The sequence below is a fragment of the Propithecus coquereli genome, unplaced genomic scaffold, assembly GCF_000956105.1.
Source record: "Propithecus coquereli isolate 6110/MARCELLA unplaced genomic scaffold, Pcoq_1.0 Scaffold834, whole genome shotgun sequence".
NCBI classification, from domain to species: Eukaryota; Metazoa; Chordata; class Mammalia; order Primates; family Indriidae; genus Propithecus; species Propithecus coquereli.
In genome coordinates this window covers 169,136-189,566 of record NW_012154552.1, presented here as the reverse complement: position 1 = coordinate 189,566, position 20,431 = coordinate 169,136, and the positions used below count along the sequence as shown (strand labels likewise).

Sequence of the window (20,431 nt, the reverse complement as noted above, 5' to 3'; positions counted from 1 at the left end):
TTTTTTTTTTAAATTTCTCTTTAACAAGCATAGACATACTTTTTCTGAAATTATTTTATTTGTTTCCTTGTTTATTCATCCCAATAGATTGCCAGCTCCTTGGGAACAGGGATAAGTACCTGACACACGGTGGTTCCTCAGTAAATATTTGTTGAATAAACAAATGTTTACAGAACTCCTAGGCTGCATAAAAATTAGTGTCTTCTCTTGGGAACCTTTTTGTTGCTAGTTTGAAGCTCATCAATGATTCGAAATCTGGTATGCAGATTTGTGTTTTGTTCTTTTCCTCGTTCCCCTACCCTTTCGTTTCAAAGAGAGCTTCGTTGCTGAACTGTGCGAAATGCCATTCCGGCAGTTCAATCAGGAGGGCACGCTGGACGTGTACAGGGAAGGTGACATTCTAAGCCATGGGTTCTTAACCTGAAATCATATGTGATCTGCGAGAAGTCATGAATTGCATGAGTGACAGGTGGTGACATTTCCTCTGTATTACTTTGAAAATGGTCTTTCATTTTCAAATGGGGGCGGGAATCTTTTCCAGTAACCATTTGTATTGTTATTTCGCTTCACACTTGTAAGGTAGCAAAAGACGTCAGGCGTCTTGCCCAAAGTAATGCAGCTAGTGACTTGACATTCATTTGACAAAAACTGTTTGACTGCTAAGTTGGAGGAATATATAGAGGATAGATTTCTAAATTAGTTTGTAAGGGGAAAAGTCATAAATCGACAACAGGTAAAATTTTTCTTTCAAATACTATAAATTGCCTATAAAACAAGCAATAGTTGGTTTTATAAATACATACAAGTAGTGTATCTTATGCACACACAAGTTTGAGAAGTACTAACTAAGCAAGACTAATGGAAAAAGCCAAAGGAACATTTATCTGTAGATGTCTGGACATTCAAACTGTTCTTCCATTGAACTATCTTTCAAATCTGTAGTGGTGATTAGTGGAGGGTGGAAAATTCCAAAGTGCCATAGCTTGATAAACTCCATGCAGTCTTAGTATTAAACCTATTCACACACTACTGCCTTTCATTATATGCTTTTTAATTCAGTTAGACTTTTTCAAACATGCTCATTGAATTTCTTAGATAAAAATACTTTAAAAAGCATATATGCCTCTACAACTTTATAATCGGTTAATAAATTTGTTGTAATGATTAAATAATCTCATCTTGGAGAGGTCTAGGAGAGGATAAAGCATTAGGAGTTGAAGTTTTTTTATTATCAGACTTCATTGTAGAAGATAAAATGTTTTTCCTATGACATCGTTACATTCTTTGGGAAGGCCAATGAAATACTCTAACCATTGTGCATCAATTATAAAATCTATAAGCAAGTGTGTAATAATACAGTATTACAACCAATAGACAGTGTTTTTTGAACACCTACTGTCTAATAGCACTGACCTTGGTGTTTTTTAAAAGGTCCTCAAGTAAAGTCAGTGTTTGCCCTGTGTTGAAATCTAGTTTACTTTAGGTTCTGAAGTATTTGAGGGCCATAGTAGATGGAATATTTTTGAGAGACAAACTGGGTGAGTGATTCAGAGAGAGAGAGAGAGAGAGAGTAGAAGAGGGGTGTGTGTGTGTGTGTGTGTGTGTGTGTGTGTGTGTGTGTGTGTCTAGGCATAGGTGTGATTGCACATAATGGGTACAGACTGGATTCAGGGACCAGCTTGGAAGTTGTTGGTTGATATGTGACTTGGAACTTGACTGGTTGTCATGTGAGGAAATTGGTAGTGAGCAGTAAGTCTGAGAAAGATTATAGAAAAAAGGAAACATCGGGACTCAGTAATTTAGTTAACATGGATATTAACGGAGAAAGGAGAATAACTGCTTTGCCTGAACTTGTGGGACGGAGATGTGGGCATATTTTTCATGGTATCTAGATAAGCTAGGCTGTGTTCTGGAGTGACACAGAGTATGTTCAATTTTTGTCATGTTAAATGTGCACTGATGGTGACAGATAGGTTTGATTACGAAAAAAGACATAAAAGCCCAAATGACGATGCTTGCGAGTCTAAACTTTATTGCAGGGAACAGACATGATGATGCCACAGCATTAAATTAAAGGATGCCTCCAGCAAGGAGTCTGGAGAGGCCAGCCTGAGTTCCAGTAACCCTTCGTGTATCAGGGCCACACCAATGACATTCAGAGCCAGCCCACCCAAAGGGGGTCTCTGCTGGCTTGTTTCTTACACCCTGTTGGTCACACAGGCATTTTCTTGCCTGTAGCTAGACCTAGTGCAAACCATTAGTCTAACTTTACCAATGAACAATGCTGACAAAGCTGGGATACGCAGCACTGTTACTGGGTACGTTTCACTCCTTGACCAGGGTGCCATACAGGTGCATTTCTTATTTCAGCAAAACGGCTCAGGCCAGCTCCAGGTCTGATGGAATTAACCCTGTTGCAAGTGTTAACGGTCGTTTGGGATGTTCATGTGGGTTGTATCGTGTAGACGACTGCAAGTGTTGTAAACCCCATGTTTAGATACAGGTGTAGCTGTATTTGCAGGCACGTTCATTTTAGAACCTCTAAAAGATGTAATCGGGCAAAGGATTGTGGTGGTGGTATTCATTTTCCCTCTGAAATGAATGTATACTTCTAACTCTAAATTTATGTTTAACCTTTACAGTTTTTTAAAATCAAATTCGTACATTTTGTAAGAGGAAGCATTGCAAAGAGCCTTTGAGTTTATTGAGGGTGAATGACATGCTTTGTATTTCAGAATCTTCTTGGAGTTTCTAATTGTGTTTTTTCCCCTTCCTTCTTCATCCCCCAGATGAATCAGCTCCTAAGGAAGTCAGCAGGGTAAGTAATGTGAATATAATGTTTACTACCATAGTATTGGAAATGAGAAATATTTTTGTACATTTTCTCAGTACTCTAACATGTTAACGTATTAGAAAAATAATGGCAAACACTGATTTCCCTCTCCAAAGTATCACTCATTAATATGGAATAAAGTCAGTAGAGCGGTTGCAAATTGGAGGCAGCCGTGGGCGGGGGAGTGGAGCGGGAGGAAAAGAGTCTGATCGAAGGAGAGCTGGCACTTTGGTCATCATTGTTCTCTACCTGGAAGACAGCCCACCCGGAATGTCCAAGCTCTGGGGTCACACAGATCCTCCTGGACCCACCAGCCCCTGTGGTCATTGCAGTCCGGGCCAGAGCTGGGAAATGTTTGTGTGGGGATTGAAGGGCTGAAGCTCCCTATATTCTACTTGTTTCTTGGGGCGTAGGTTCTTTCCCGTTTATTTTTTCCTTTCAAGATTACTGGCTACCGTGTCTTCCATCTTTTCCTGTTCTTTTGCTGCACCTTCTAGAACCACTCAGATTTATTCTCTGCATCGTTCTTTAGCTTGAACTTCCGCAGCATAATTCTCTTCTGTACTTTCTAATTCTACTTAAATTCAAAATGGCTCTTTCTAATTAAAATTACTTGTGTATTTTGGGTGCTTTTTCTTCATTTCAATCTGTGTTATGATCTCATTGATAATATCTTATTCGTTAATTTTTCTTTAATTTTCTTGAAAGTGCAAGGCAGATGCTTTCCTAAAATTTATTTTGCATATATTCTTCCTCCCACGACATCCAAAATTAGCTTTTATCCTGTGTATACTAGTATAATACTGACATTTTGGATATTTTTAGTAGGCTTTTTTCTTCTTTTTAAAATTTTGTTATATATGTGGAGGGGCCATTTGTTGATTTCTTTTTAAAATTTGTGTTTTTCCTTGAATGATAAGTGTGCTATTCATAGTTAGATTTTCCTTATCTCTGTTTACTTTTTGTGCAAATATCCTTAGAATGCCCCTGCTAGACAGTGTGTTGAGAGGCTACATCTTGAGGTTCAGTGGCCAGCGCAATCTGAAGTGACTGAGGGACTCTCTGGACTCTCCGGAGTTGCGGACATTCCCACAGAGGGAGTGGATCGCTGTGATTTTTATCCAGTTTGATTGAAACAAATTCCAGATTTCATTGTCTTGTCTTCATTTTAACTTGGTCTGGTAAACGGTGCAACTACATACATTCTATTTAGTGTTTTTGCATGCCAAGTTTTAAAAAAAATGCTCAGTTCTGTTAGTGAATCATGAAGTTTCCCTGGATTTTCATTCAGGCTGTTTCTAAATACAGGGCGCTGTTGAAGACAGCAGGAGTTCACAGTCAACTCTTAACCATATTAAATGGGATCTTATGTCATTGTTTTCCCCAGAATAATTTTTATTTACTTTATGCAACAGTATCATTTTCTTGGGAACGAGGAATTTTAACTAAGCTCTTAGTGACTCTTTTTAATTTGGCTTCATTGGTATCATGTCCAGAAAAACTGTCTTGGAATTTATGGCATGTAGCAGCCATGATTGCCTAGTTTCATCACTAATTCAGCTGTCTTCTTGTTTTTACTTTTCTTTGGTTGTTAGTAAAGTGAAGGGGCAGACTGTCATAGGATGTCAGCTTTTAAAATACTCATTTTTCCTGGGATAGCCAGTCTTTTATTCACATTTATAAAATATCTGTTACTGCATTTAAGAAATATCTGAATTATTTAATTAATACCTGTGACCGTACATTTCACAGATTAATTTTACATTATGTGATAATCAGTTGTGCTGTAGTAAGCAGTATTATCAGGAGGGCAGAAAGGTTTCAGTTGGGGCAAAAGATTAAAAAAAAAACCAAAAACTATTCCTTTCAGTGTAAAAGTGTTTGTTGATGATAGTGAGTTCCAGGGCACAGTGGAAGGATTTGGTCAGCAGGGAGGGAGGAGTGGGAAGACGGGTCAGGTTGGTAGACGTGTGGAGTAGCATGGGATGAGGGTCCAGGGGATTTTGTTCCATTTGTTAGGGTTTGATTTTTCTACTGGAAGATGGAAACACTGAAAAACAGTAGCCTGAAAACATTTATAAACTCGCTCACTCTCTTTCTCTGTTTCTTGCTTTTCTGTTTTCTTTTTAGTGTTTCTCCTTCTCAATGTCAGAAATTAATTTAAAATTTTTCATGTAGAGCCCAGTTTTATTTGGTTGAGGTTATGTTGCTTCGTAATAGTAATGTTCAAAAGTTTAGGTTGTAAGATGTATGTCTGAATTCTTATAAATATTAACAGTGGACTTGGGACCTCATTCAGCTTAACAAGAAGTTGAGTAAAATAGACTTTTTTCTCTTCAAAATGTGTTTTACTACAGATTTGAACTGTGAGAGCAATTCTTGATTTTACACAGAAGGAAAAAAGTTTATATGTAATCGAACATTATTTCTTTATGGAATTTTTAGGTAATTTTACACAAGTAATTTTCTCCCTGCTATTCAAATCCTTTGTATTTATTTGTATTATCTGTTTATTCTTTCTTCTTTTCAGTTTAACTCTTTTTTTGCTTAACAATTTTTTTCCTGAAGGATAGAATGGTAGAACTTTCTTAATTGGTGTCTGTTCTTACAATGCAGCTTAAGAACCTTCTAGCTGCCTAAGATCTAGAGTGGGATGCTTTGTTGCTCCCACTCTTTTAAATGCATAATCTCTAAAAAAATAAGAAGGAACACTGTAAAACTGCGGTTCCCAACCCCTGGGCTGCGGGTTGGTACCAGTCCTTGGCCTGTTAAGAAAGAGTCCACACAGTAGGAGGTGAGCAGTGGGTGAGTGAGTGAAGCTTCATCTGTATTTACGGCCGCTCCCGTGGCTCACATCACCGCCTGAGCTCCGCCTCCTGTCAGATCAGCGGTGGCATTAGATTCTCATAGGAGCACAAACCCGATTATAAACTGTGCATGTGAGGGATCTAGGCTGTGCGCTCCTTATGAGAATCTAATGCCTGATGATCTGAGGTGGAGCCGAGGCGGTGATGGGGAATGGCTACAAATGCAGATTATCAGTAGCAGAGAGGTTAACAGTGTAATAATAATAGGAATAAAGTGCACAATAAATGTAATGCACTTGGGTCATCCTAAAACCATCCCTCCCGCCCCTCCCCCCTAGGTCTGTGGAAAGAAGTTTCCATGAAACCGGTTCCTGGTGCCAAAAAGGGTCAGGACCTCTGCTGTAAAACACACCCCCCCAAATAAGAGGATTAACTTAATCAACTCTTTCATGTGATTTCAAATAAGACTTCAACATCTGATTAGTTGTGATCATGATTATGCTCCATGACTAATCAAGAGTCATTGAAGATAGAACTTAGAATTTCCAGCGTTTCTGTATAAATCTGTTTGAGAAATAACATGGCATCATTACTTAAATGAATGAATGACCTCTAAATTAAAAGCACCTGAGCCTTGTGGAAGTCATTAAACCACCCTCTGCCTAGGTAATTATCATGTAAGCATGTGATTTTCCGTGAATAGAATTTTCTTAGAGCAGATTGCAGTAATCTTAGAGAAAACATTGCTGATACGTGTTTCTGGATGCCACCATTTCTTTAGTGATTATTTATTTTATTTTTTTCTGTTAAATATGAGCTTTATTTGCTGATCGGGTGCATTGTCAGCCTTTGCGTGATACCCTAGGCTTGATGAGATTTCTTCACATGGAAGGTGTTCTGGGTTTTTCCACCACTTGATCATCAACCCAAGCTTGTCTCCATCACTCTTTTTTCTTTTTTTGAGACAGAATCTCGCTTTGTTTCCCGGGCTAGAGTGAGTGCCGTGGCGTCAGCCTAGCTCACAGCAACCTCAAACCCCTGGGTTCAAGCGATCCTCCTGCCTCAGCCTCCCAAGTAGCTGGGACTACAGGCATGTGCCACCATGCTCAGCTAATTTTTTATATAAATGTATTTTTAGTTATCCAGCTACTTTCTATTTTTTTAGTAGAGATGGGGTCTCGCTCTTGCTCAGGCTGGTCTCGAACTCCTGAGCTCATAAGATCCACCGGCCTCGGCCTTCCAGAGAGCTAGAATTACAGACGTGAGCCACTGCGCCCGGCCCATCACTCTTAATTATAGCCACTTCGGTGTTTATGAGAAGACTGAGGCTGTCTGACACAAGCTCCTTCTGTTTTTGTTTGTTAGTCTGTATATCAAAGTATCTCCAACTCCTCTCTTCTTATTCCTGCATTTGAGGTTGAGTATCACACCTTGTGAAGGCTACTTTCAACACTTGTGCTTTAATCCTGGTCCCATATAGTTTGTCTAGACCTACTTGTATTCAGTAAAATCATTTATACTTGCATATTTAAAAGATAAGACCTGTGTCTCTGAAGTATATTAAAATTGCTTTAATGCAATCAATAATATCAGTTGGGAGTATTTTCCTCTGGTTTCTTCTGCACATATATACATTTACATAACAATAATTACAATGCATATACTATTTTGATTTCTGTTTATTATGCTGTAAACATTTTCATATTTATGCAGTCTGATATTATCTTTAATGACTAAAAATACCCCATTGAGTTTTTACTTGGTAATTTTCTGCTTTTTCATTCCATCGCTGGATCTTCAGATTGTAACTTTTCATAGGCTGGTTATATTTCTGTATGTAGCAGTTTTATTCTTGTGAAATATTGCTTATGGAAAAATGCTAAGATCTGAGGTTACTAAGTCAAAGGACATGGTTAATTTATGGCATTTAATACACATTGCTGAGTTGATTTATCAAATTACAGTTCCACTTGGAAGTTTCATTTTAACCACATTAAAATAGCATTTATACATCTTTTCATGTATAAATGGCATGACATCATTTTAATATTTTTATTTAAAGCAAATAAACCTATTTACATATGTTAACTAGATTACCTTTTGTGTGAATACATCTCTACGTCTGCTATGTGAGATGCGTTTCAAAGAGCTTCTCTGATTTTGTGTAAATCACGCTTAGATTTGAATTCCTGCTTTGCCACTCTATCTGAATGACCTTTTGGAAAAAACTTTTTAAAGCCTCATATGTAAAATGGAGATAAAGTCTACTAAATCTAAGAGATGTAGCCAAAATAAGATAAATACTTGTGTTCTTATATTTATTTATTAGAAAACCAAAAACAAACTTTTAAAAAGCAGAGAGGATGAATTAATAAAATATGAGAAGAATTAATGGACGAAAATTTAAAATATAGACTTGATTAATAATACAAGAGATATTTCCTTAAATATATCAACAAAATAGACTATCTTTGGCAATCTATTCAAGAAATAAGAAAATGCAATTATTAGGCATGAGAAAGGAAATTTAAATATGGACAACAGGGAGATTATTATTAATAATTTCATAGGGAGTACTACATACTAATATATTTGAAAATTTAGGTGAAATGTCTAATTTTGAGGAAGTTTATAAATTATCAAAAGTGATTGAAGAAGAGTTAAGAAACCTGAATATACTGTTACCAATTATAAAACTGAAAAATTAGTGAAAGACCCCCTAAAATGGCGTGATGCCCCAAAACTTTTACCGAATAATTCTACCAAACCTTAAGCAGGAGAAAATTCCTACATTATCTAAAGTCGGTATTTTAGAAGCTTGGAAAAGGACTCATCCCAGAAGGGAATGTTATCCCAGACACAAAAATTAGAGCATTACATAAAATAGAAAAAGCATTAAACAAATTAAAAAACTGTTGAACAGTTTTATTAGTGTAAACAAGTGCAGAAATCCTAAGCAAATGAATTTAACAGCACTTTTAAGAATAATTTTTCAATGCCAAGGGAGATTGGCACGTAGAAGGCTAGTAAGAGGAGAAGATGGTTTGGTCCACACTGGTGCTAGTGGAGGCAGGGAAAAATGCTTGGATATCATAGATGGAAGAAAAATACAGACACGTATGTGTGTGTATGTGTATTTATATTTATGGGAGAGCTAACAAGAATTGTTGATTAATCCAGATGTGTGATATAAAAAAAGAGAGGAGAAAGGATGACATCAGAGCCAGTGGAGGGGTGGGTTGCCGTTACCTACGTGAGCGGGCTTGCAGGAGCGGCAGGTCAGCGTGTGTGTGTGCGTGTGGCAGTCACTAGCAGTGAGACTGGTTTGGGATGTGCTAAGTTGGAGATGCCTAATACATTTCTAAACGGAGATGTTCAGTAGTAGGTTAGATACATAATTCTGGAGTTTAGGGAAGTGGTCTGGGTTAGAGTATAATTTGAGATCATTAGTAACATGAATGATTTAAGAACCGTTAGCATTTAGATGGTATGCAAAGTCATGAGCCTGGATGAGATCACTTGAGAAGTGAGTGTGGACCAGCTCCCGGACATGGCAATGCGACGTCTGAGGTAGGAGGAAGAACTCGCGAAGAAGTCTGAACACGAGTGTCCATGAGGCAGGAGGAGAACCAGGGGCGTGTGTGTCTTGGAGTTGTGAAGAAATTATTTCAAGCAAAAGAGAGTAATGCGCTATATGAAATGTTGCTGGTATTTCGAAGGGCAGGAAGACCGAAAATTGACCTTTGGATTTGGCAATGTGGAGCTCATTGGTGACCTCAATAAGAGCTATTTCATTAGAGTGATTAGAGTGAGTGACAGAAGATAGAGAGAGAGAAGAGAAATTGTAGGCAGCAAATAGTGACAATTGTTTCGTGGAGTTTTGCCTTAAAAAGGCAGAGAGAAGCAGGGTGGTAAGCCAGCTTGAGAGAGATGTTTCGTTTTTAATTTTTTTCTTTTTTAAAATGGGATAAATGACAGCATGTTTATGTATTTATGGAAATGACCCAGGAGAGAGGAAATGTGATGCCGTAGGACAGGGAGGGGTCTGACGGAAGCGCAGACTGTTCTTGCGGAGGGGCCACGCCAGCTCCCACAGCAGGTCTGCCTTCTCCGGGTCACCGTTCACTCACTTGCAATTTCTTTTCTTACCCTATCATCTGAAAAGAGATTTTCTAACTGGTTATCAGAAAAACAAGCATAACCAAACAAATAAAACAAAGAAAAAAATAGAAAGAAAAAAATTGTAGGAGTCAATACTTTTCTATGGATGAGTAGAAAACCTGGCTTTTAATTTCCAATCAGGTAAAGTATAAACCAAAGTAAATTGATTGACTTATTGTTTAAGTGAAAGATACCAATCAGTCTTTTTCAGGACAAAGTTTTAAATACTGGACTTCATAAAAATGCAAATCTAAGTTTATATATCTGATTTTGTAGCAATATTCGATAAGATTCAAAGGCATAATATTAAAATGTGATTCTGTGTTCAGTAAGTGAAGTGACCGTACAGATGGCTGGATTAGGGTGGACACGTGTTAGAATTACCGGGGTAATTTCTCATGTTACCACAGGGCTAATGCGATGTGAGCCAAGGGTAGAGCTGAGAACATGTGGAGAAGTGGATAGAAGGCATGTCTCTTTAAATGTCCTTAAATATAACTTCCTTTAAATCAGACTTTGCCTGAGAGGTGGGTTTTGGGCTGTTCGAGATGATACTTTATAAACAAGTACCTGGAAGGCATTTCTTATCCTGTTTATTATCAACATATCTATAACATTTAGAAGCCAGAGAAACAGGTGATACATGTAACGTTCCAGTCAGGTAAAGTGAGATTCTGACATTCTGAATTTTGAAAATCGAAGAGCCCAACAGGAATGTCTCACCCGGATGTAAAATCACCCAACTTTTGTGAGCAAGACTCCCCCAGGGATGCCTGCAAGCAAAATCCACATTACAGAAGTTGAAATATCTTCAGGCACTCGAATTTGTGTTTTGTGAAAACCGGAAAGAAAAATTCTTATCATAATTATGGATTGGTTGTTTTAGCCTAGATTTCATTTTGACAGCTACAGCCATGGAAACCTCAGAAACCTACGTGGCGCGTCAGCTCTGAGCACATTGGCTTCCTGAGTGAATCAGCTGTAAAATATTTTTCTGCATAACTGAAGATACCATTCCGCTGTATGGAAATAGCTCATATCAACCATTTAAATATAGGAAAATTTTTGCTAAAGACAGTGATTTTTGTTTGTATTTAAGCTAAAACACATAACCTTAACAGTAGATTACAGACATGGGCCCTTTGTCTATTAAAATTTGTTCCTGATTCCATAATAATAAAGTGATGTTGATGGTATATAGAAGATACATATCTTATTAATCACTACGGTAGTGGGCAAGGAGTCATTTTATCTAAAAAACAGTACCAAACCATTATGAGAAATGTTAAAAGTGGGAACTAAATACATTCCTCTTTCACAAGATTTTAACTTCCCACCTGTTTTGTCATACCGTTGTTGGCAGTTACAAATCTATTTTAGATTAAAGATTTTAAAAAGTATTCCAGCAGAGGAGCCCATCCCGATAGCGAGTCTTGGTCCCCAGAATTGAAGGCTGTTTAAAGGTTATTGTTTGGGAGCTTTCTTCATTGTGTGGGAAGGAACATAACAGTGACCCAGCCATAGAATAGCTGTGCATAACATCCACTCTATCCTAGATTACGGTTTATTAAAGATGGCAACAAGGTATGGAAGATGTTTTATTTTTGTCATAGATGTTTTCACTAGTGGATATTTTTATGTTTTTCTATTTCCTTCACTACGATTTAAACTTCATGCGAGCAGGAGCCTAGTGTTATAGTTACAATGTAAGTGCTTGACACGTTGCTAAAGAAATATTCATTTACAAAAACTTATTTACATACAAGTATTCCTCAGAGATATTGGGGGTTTGGTTCCAGATCGGGGAAATAAAGCAAATATTGCAATAAAGTGAGTCGCACAAATTTTATGGTTTCCCAGCCCATATAGAAGTTACATTTACACTATCCTGTCATCTATAAAGTGTTAACAGCATTATGTCTAAAAAATGTAGATACCTTAATTAAAAATAATTTATTGTTTTATTGCTAAAAATGCTAGTGATAACCTGAGCCTTCAGCAAGTGGTAGTTTTTTTTGCTGGGGGAGGGTCTTGCCTCAGTGTTGATGGCTGCTGACTGATCAGAGTAGTGGTTGCTAAAGGTTTGTGTGATTGTGGTAATTTCTTCAAATAAGACAAAATGAAGTTTAGCCATGTGAATGGACACTTCTTTTCAGGAAAGATTTCTCTGTAGCATGCAAGGGTGTTTGATAGCATTTCACTCACGGTAGAGCATCTTTCAGTACTGGAGTCAGTCCTCTCAAACTCTGCTGCTGCTTTGCCAGCTAAGTTTATGCAGTATTCTAAACCCTTTGTTGTCATTTCAACAGTGTTCACAGCATCTTCCTGAGGAATAGATTCCATATGATACAGCCACTTTCTTTGCTCATCCATAAGAAGCAACTCCTGATCCATTCAAGTTTTATCAGGAGATTGCAACATGAGATCAGTCACATCTTCTGGATCTACTTCTAATTCTCTTGCTGTTTCTACCACACCTGCAGTTACTTTCTCCATTGAAGTGTCAAAGCCCTCAGAGTCATCCAGGAGAGTTGGAATCACCTTCTTCCAAACTCCTCTTAATGTTGACATTTTGACCTCCCCTCATGAACTGCAAATGTTGTCAACAGCAATGGTGAATCCTTTCCAGAAGGTTTTCAAATTACTATGTCCAGATCTATCAGAGGAATCACTGTCTAGAGTAGCTATAGCCTTATGAAATGTATTTCTTAAATAGTAAGACTTGAAGGTCAAAGTTACTCTTTGATCCATGAGCTGCAGAAGAGGTTTCATGCCTGTTATCAGGCATAAAAACAACATTTATCTTCTTGTGAGTATCCATCAGAGATCTTGGGTGACCAGGTGCATTGTCAATGAGCACTAATATTTTTCAAGGAATCTTTTTTTTTGTGAGCAGTAGGTCTCAACTATGGGCTTAAAATATTCAGTAAACCATGCTGTAAACAGATGTGCTTTCATTCAGACTTCGTTGTTTTATTTCTAAGCACAGGCAATGTTGATTTAGCATAGTTCTACAGGGCCCTAGGATTTTCGGAATGGTTAATGAGCTTTGCTTCAAGCTAAAATCAGCAGCTGCATTAGCCCCTAAGAAGAGAGTCAGCCTGTCCTGTGAAATTTTGAAGCCATACATTGACTTCTCCTCTCTAGGTATGTAAGTCCTAGATGACATTTTCTTTCAATTTAAGGCTGTTTTATCTACACTGAAAATCTGTTGTTTAGCGTAGCCACCTTTATCAGTGATATTAGCTAGATCTTCTGAATAACTTGCTGCAGCTTCTACATCAGCACTAGCAGCTTCACCTTGCACTTTTATGTTATGGAGGCAGATTCTTTTTTTAAACCTCATGAACCAATCTGTGCTAGCTTCAGACTTTTCTTCTGCAGCTTTCTCACATCTCTCAGCCTTCATGTTATTGAAGAAAGTTAGGACCTTTCTCTGGATTAGGCTTTGGCTTAAGGGAAATTTGAGCCTGGTTTGATCTGTCCAGACCACTAAAACTTTCTCCATATCAACAGTAAGGTTCTTTTGCTTTCTTACCATTCATGTGTTTACTGGAGTAGCACTTATTTATTTATTTTTTGTTCCAAGACAAGATTTCACTCTATTGCCTGGGCTACAATGCAGTGGCATCTTCATAGCTCACTGTAGCCTCCCAATCCTGGGCTCAAGCAATCCTCCTGCCTCAGGATCCCAAGTAGCTGGATCTACAGGTGTGCATCACCACACCTGGCTAATTTTTTATTTCTTATAGAGATGGAATCTTGCTATTGCCCAGGCTGGTCTCAAATTCCTGGGCTCAGACAATCCTCCTGCCTCAGCATCCTGAGGCAGGATGTAATCCCAGGCGTGAGCCACTGCTCTGGCCTCTGGAGTAGCACTTTGAAATTTCCTTCGAGAACTTTTCCTTTGCATTCACAATTTGGCTGACTGTTTGGCACAAGAGGCCAGCTTTCCACATGCCTTCCTCACTAAGCTTACTCACTTGTAGCTTTTGAGTTAAAGTGAGAGACATATGGCTATTTTTTTTACTTGGACAATTAGATGTCATTGTAGAGTTATTAACTGACCTAATTTTATATTGTTTTGTCTCAGGGAGTAGGAACTTCCAAGGAACGGGAGAGTGAGGGGTAATGGCTGGTCAGTGGAGCAGTCAGAACACACACAACATTTATACATTAAGGTCACTGTCTCATGTGGGTGTGGTTCATGGCACCCAGAACACTGACACTAGTAATATCAAAGATCACTGATCACAGATCAACAACATAATAATAATGAAAAGATTTGAAATATTGTGAGAATTACCAAAATGTGACACAGAGACACAAAGTGAACACATGCTATTGGAAAAAATGGTGCCAATGGGCTTGTTTGATGCAGGGTTGCCACAAACCTTCAATTTGTACAAAACCTAATATCTATACAAAGCACAGTAAATGGAATTATACAATATACACTTTTTTGAACCTGCTTGATTTGCTCAATAGGTTACCAGTAAAATGCATCCATGCTGCTGTGTGTTTCAGTAGTTTGTTTTTTTCTATTGCTGGTTGCATTCTCTTGTATGAATATATACTAAAAAATGTTTATCTGTTCTAATACTGTTGGACACTCAAAATGCTTATGTTTCCATTTTGGGACTGTTATGAATACAGCTACTGTTTCTTGTAGAAATATTTTTGTGACACGGGTTTAGAATTATCTTTGCAAATATCAGAGTAAAATTCCTGGGTCACAAGGTAATGTATGTTTAACTTTATAAGAAACAGCTAAAGTTTTTTCCTGCTTCCTATTCTTAAAGATAAGTTATCAAAATGAGTTAGGGATTTGAAAGTAAAGTTCATTACATAAAGGTGATTTATAGTACACAAACAACATAGGCTGAAAAATCCTGACTACTCCAAGAATGACCAATAGCAGTGACCAACGGAGGAAATCTGAGCCTCACAGGAAGAGCATAGCATGGCAGTAGCATAGAGGAGGCCATGGACCCTTTGCAAATACTTACTTTAAAAAGTTTTAAAATCCTAAATGGAAAACAGAGGACCAGTAGATATTCGCCTTGAGCCTATTCCAGCACTATGGGAAAAAAAGAAAAAGCAGCCTTCTCACTTGTCTTGCAATGTGACTGAGCACAGAGGAAATGCCGCACAGAGCTGTTTGAAAGTACCATGCCGGGGTAAGCAAGGTGTGCTGTACCAGCTCAAGAGCGTGGAGACTGCGTGTTAAAGAACTAGAGGAAGAAACTGCAGGAGGAAATACTTAAGGGGAGGTAGAAGAGCAACAAGTGGGACAGGAGGATAAATAATCACAGCTGATCGTCAGGATCGACCTGGACAAGGAATTCATGGTGAAGGGGAAAGGGAGCAGGCAGGGATTCTATAAATAAGCGAGGCAGTCTTTTGAAACACAGTCATCAACGCTTAGATATTAAGGGAAAGTATTCATTACCATCGTGTGTGTGAGTAGATAGATTGATAGAATTTACAGAGAATGTTAAAGGAAATAAGATAAAATATAAATTATTGGTGAATCTTGGTTTCTTAGTTCAGCAGCTGCAACAAAGTCCCATAGACTGAGTTGCTTATAAACATCAGAAATTTAATATTTCTCACAGTTCCGGAGTCTGTGAAGTCCAAGATTAAGGTGCTGGCGGATTTGATGTTCGAGGCCCGCTTTCTGGTTTGCAGGCACCCTTGCTATGTCCTCACGCAGTGGAACAGGCAAGGGAGATCTCTGGAGTCTCTTTTGTGAAGGCACTAATCCCATTCATGAGGTCCTGTTCTCATGACCCAGTCACCCCCCAAAGGCCCTACCTTCTAATGTCCCCATCACATTGGGGGTTTGGATTTCAGCATAGGAACTTTGGAGGGACACAAAATTTTGGGGGCGTATACAGATATTTCTTGTACTATCCTTTTGGTTTTCTATAAGATATAATTTATGTCAAAATAAAACATTATAAAAAAGATTAAAAAGAAACAAAAAAATCTAAAGAATGATAAGAGGAAGATACTCAAATATTGAGGCTTACACTAGGAACTGAGAGCTCACTTTTATGCTGTTAAATATTTATCGAGTTTAACATTCATCTCATTATGTTTTCTAGTGTATTGTTGCCCTTGAGGATATGTTGGTGCTACCCCATAGGATCGTGGACTTTCAAAACTAATCCTGATCACAAGCGTCCATTTGATTCTTGAATTGCCACTAAACTCTTCTGGTTAAGTGGTCTTCCAATCTGTGTGTAAATACCTAATTCACTTTAACAAGTCTGGGAACATTTATTCTCCTGGCTAGATTAACCTCTTACTTTCTTTCTGAACCAAAGGTTAATACTGCTTCATTCATTATCATTGTATCTATAAAATATTATTTCCCCCTGAGCAAGAGGGCGGCTTTTTCTTGGTAACCAAACTGTATTCTAAATACCCTGCCCGAGGCACTATAGCAAACCCACACGGGTATTCAGGAGATACTAAAATTCCGTGGGAAACACAATGACATCTATTGGACAGACCTTGACATAACTCACAGTTTCAATGTTAGCTTAATGCAGTTCATGTTTAATGTTAGATCGCTGCAGTTCTTTCACCGAGGTCGTATCTTTGTGAAGTTATGTTTTTAGTGGTTGCTCAAATAAAGCAAGTACTGCATGAAATCAGCAAGAAATAAAAAATGAGTAATGTGGTGTCCAATTTGATTTCAAGTTTTGGGAAATTGTGTAGTGCCCAACTTGCTCTACCTTGGAATTCTAACGCATCTTGAATTATGAATGCCTCAGTGATACTCAGTATAAACTTCTTAAAGGTTCTTATAAGAAAGGCAGTGGAAGGACTTTGTGAAGTTAAAAAATGCTGTAAAAATACATCTGTGTTAGCATGCTATTGTAATTTTCTATCAGTCAAGCCATAGAATTCAAAGAGTTTATTCATTGAAATTGAATTGATTCCTTAGTAAGCTTTCTTTATCATGTGTTTCCAGAAGAGCATCTCAGAAGTATGTGATTTGAAGCTCATTATCATTTGTTTGCTCTGCCTTTCCTTTTGTAACAGTACTGATGAATAACAAAATGACCATAAAGCTAATAACGAAGTAATAATTATGCTTATTATTTCACACTTGCATGTAATTTTAAGTTTTATGGTATATTATGGTTTGATTCATTAACTGTGTAGATAGGCTTTTATTATTTGAGAGTTATTATATCAATATAGTAGTGATAGCAAAACATTTTGCTGTTAATAGTATTTATATAATTGTAATCAGTAACAAAACAAAACAATGTGCTAACATACTCTATTAGGTTAGGTTAGAATATGAAGCTTAATATAAACAAGAAAAAATTTAAAACCTGGATCATAGATTATTATAGAAAGTGTTGTAAGTATTTTAAAGATAGTATAATTCATTCTTTTTATTATACAAATGAGAAAAACTAAATCCCAGAGATGTGAGATGAAATCTCATGGTAAACTGCCCATGTCCCAGAATGTCTTCTTGTTCTCACTTGTTTTTGACAACCCATTTCCTGTCCAGAGGGATGGAGAACATGTGGCTGTTGATCTCAGCGCTGCTTGCAGCCCGTTACTAAAGGGCCTGCTCTCGGAATTACGTGGTCAGAGGAAGGGGTCAGCCTGGGTATCATTTGTGTGGGGACTTCGCTACCGAAAGGCTAAAAATCCACCTTAAACTAGCTAAAGCTTCTCTCTCACATGAAAAATGAAGTATTCAGAGAATGTATTGGTTAATGTAAAAGGAAGTACCCAGTGATAGATTTTGAGACGTGAAAGCTTTTGCATGGCTAGATCTAGGGATTCAAAGTTTGTCATTATGACTCAGTCTCTCACTCTCTTCTGGCTCAGCTTTCTTTTCAGTTAGCTTCATTCTCAGACAAGCCCTTTCCCAGGACTTTGGGGTAAAGAAAATACAGAACTAGGAGTTTGAATAAGTGGTAAGGAAGGAAGGTTATGTTAGAGTAGAATATTTTATCTGGGGTTATTCAAAACATGAGAAAGCTCAAATAGGATCTTGTCTACGGATGATAAAGGAAATAACATAAGTTTTTGTGACCCCCCTGAAATGCTCTCGTGTCCTAGAGGCGTCAGAATTTCAAGTGTTCATGATTTTTTATGTGAATTCTGACTGTCAACTGGTACCTGCATATGAACAGGACTTGGAAAAAGTCTGGACCTAGAAAATATTAATAACTGGGAAGTTATGCCTGTTAAGAAGATAAATTTTTAGCAACAAAAAGTCAGAAAACTGGGTTGAGGGCCAGTGTGGTTTACTATGGTTGAGTGTGCAACAAAGCTAGTAGGACCCACAAGACTAAAGGGAGGGGAATCAGACCTGAGATATGGTGTGTACAGCCTAGGAGTGCAGCAGATGCAAGCGCAGAACGCACGACCGTACAAGAACCTCATCATAGAGTTGAGGCTCTCAGTGCTTGGGAAGAGATGCAGGGAACGGCAACAATAGGTAAGAACCTGATAGTAGCAGTCAGTGCTTTTTGAGGTTTGTGATGAAGCATAAGAATTGCTTGGTAGGTTTCTATTTTGCTGCTTTTTGGTCATATTTATGAATTTATTTCTCTTGTTCTCTCTACTTGGGACAGTCTTGCCCCAGATTCCTCCAAGTCTTACTTCCTTATCCTTTCCCCATGTGGGGATCCTTCAGCGTGGGAATTCTGCCGGTTACTGAGCATGTCTGCTCCAAATGTGAATTCCAAAACTGTGCTTACTGTAGGATATGTTTGAGAACCAACTGGTGCTCATTTTTGAGACAGACCTGAGCTAAAACTCCATTGATCACCTGATCTTCATATTTGTTTTATATAATAGATTATAATATTTAAATGATGCTCCATAAAAGCATAATGAACAGCTAGTGTTTGAAGTCATATGTATTACTAGTATGTTTTACACACTAAGGGATTTTTATTATAGTTTATTTTCTTTAACTATGCCCTTTATTTTTGTTATTTTTTATTTGAAGTACCAAGATACGAATATGCAGGGAGTTGTATATGAACTAAACAGCTACATAGAGCAACGGCTGGATACGGGAGGAGACAACCAACTACTCCTCTATGAATTGAGTAGCATCATTAAAATAGGTAAGAAACGTTTTGTATTGCTTTTAGAAAAATCAGACCGAGATTCTTTGGCAAAACCTGGCAAAAACTAATGTACTTACTAAGAGGGCAGATGAAAGTTATTTATTTACTTCTGTTGCTGGACTAAGTTAAATGAAAGTATGTTTTTATGAAACTGCCAGAATGACTCAAACCTAAAAATTCTTGAATTATCTAATCCCAAATAATTGGGATATACTATGCCTTCTAATTAACACCTAGTTTTCTTTGGAAAGCATAGTTTTATTGAATTAAATGACATCTTTGTAAAGGAAATACTTAAATTTTAAGCGACACTAAGCTTTTAAACTTATTTGGGTGGATGACAATTGTATATACCACATAGGAAATGGCTTATATTGTAATTAGAATGGGGAAAGTTATATCAGAAAATTACTTTTTTAGAAGGATGCACTTTTTTCCAGCACATGATTTTTTTTAGAAGGACACCTACTATAGTACTTATATCTTTTGTTTTTTTGTTTGAAAATAAAAATACTCATGATGCAGTAATAGCGATATTTATTACGTACCTAAGTACATGCTAGGCACTTTTCTATGCATATTACAGACCTTAACTCACTTATTTGCATTACAACCTCCTGAGATAGTTTCTGTTATTATCACCATTTTATTGATGAGGAAGCTGTGGAACAGAGAGGTTAAATACCTTAGCCAAGACACAAAGCTATAAAGGAGTTAAGCAGGGGTTCAAATTCAGGCAGTCCCTCCAAGACTCATGCTATTACCTGCTGTGGTAACTTCCTTCAGATGACCTTGAAGCAATTTGAGGTAAGTTAAATTATGTTTATTTCCATGATGATGTGTGGATGTATACATCATCCTTTTTGGTTGATGCTTATTTTGGTTATTCAATATCGTGAATGTCATTTCTGGTATTTTAATATATTATATGGTATATTGACTGCTGTATGTATTTCAGGATGTTATATCTTAAAATTTACAATCACTGATGACAAATATAGGAGATATTCTAGCTATGTTATTGAGTAGAGCCATAAATTATTTTGTTCTATTTACTGCGTGACCATTGATTATGTTACCAAATGGATTCAAAAGACCTCATATCTGGATCTCACTGTAGAGAATTCATATGTGTGATATTCTTCCACTGAGATTAGTTTCTTCCTTTTTCATTACTTTGGCAGCCACAAACGCTGATGGATTTGCACTGTATTTCCTTGGAGAGTGCAATAATGTAAGTACCTAAATTTAGATTTTGGTGCTCTAGATAAGAAAATATCATAAGCTCTTTAAAAAAAAAAAAAGCTTAAGTTACAAACAACTTAACAGACATTTCATAACTAAGTACTTTAATTTAAACTCAATTTGTATTTTGTTTGTATATGCGGTTATTGACAGTCAAGAATTTTACTGATATGTGGACATTTAGGTATAAAATGTTATAATTTCACAATTTAATTATTTAATTTTTTTTGCTTTGGTTTGTGGTATCCTCTATTATGAATGGC

The 20,431-nt window shown here is 37.3% G+C and overlaps 1 protein-coding gene across 1 annotated transcript in view; it reads left to right on the top strand.

The window, feature by feature from the left end:
- Nucleotides 1–20,431, top strand: part of PDE10A (phosphodiesterase 10A) — a 196,876-nt gene that overhangs the window by 25,952 nt on the left and 150,493 nt on the right. Inside the window, exons 3-5 of the mRNA XM_012663847.1 lie at nucleotides 2,790–2,818; nucleotides 18,800–18,920; nucleotides 20,108–20,157. Coding sequence (XP_012519301.1) covers nucleotides 2,790–2,818; nucleotides 18,800–18,920; nucleotides 20,108–20,157 — 200 coding nt within the window. The remainder of the gene's footprint in view (nucleotides 1–2,789; nucleotides 2,819–18,799; nucleotides 18,921–20,107; nucleotides 20,158–20,431) is intronic.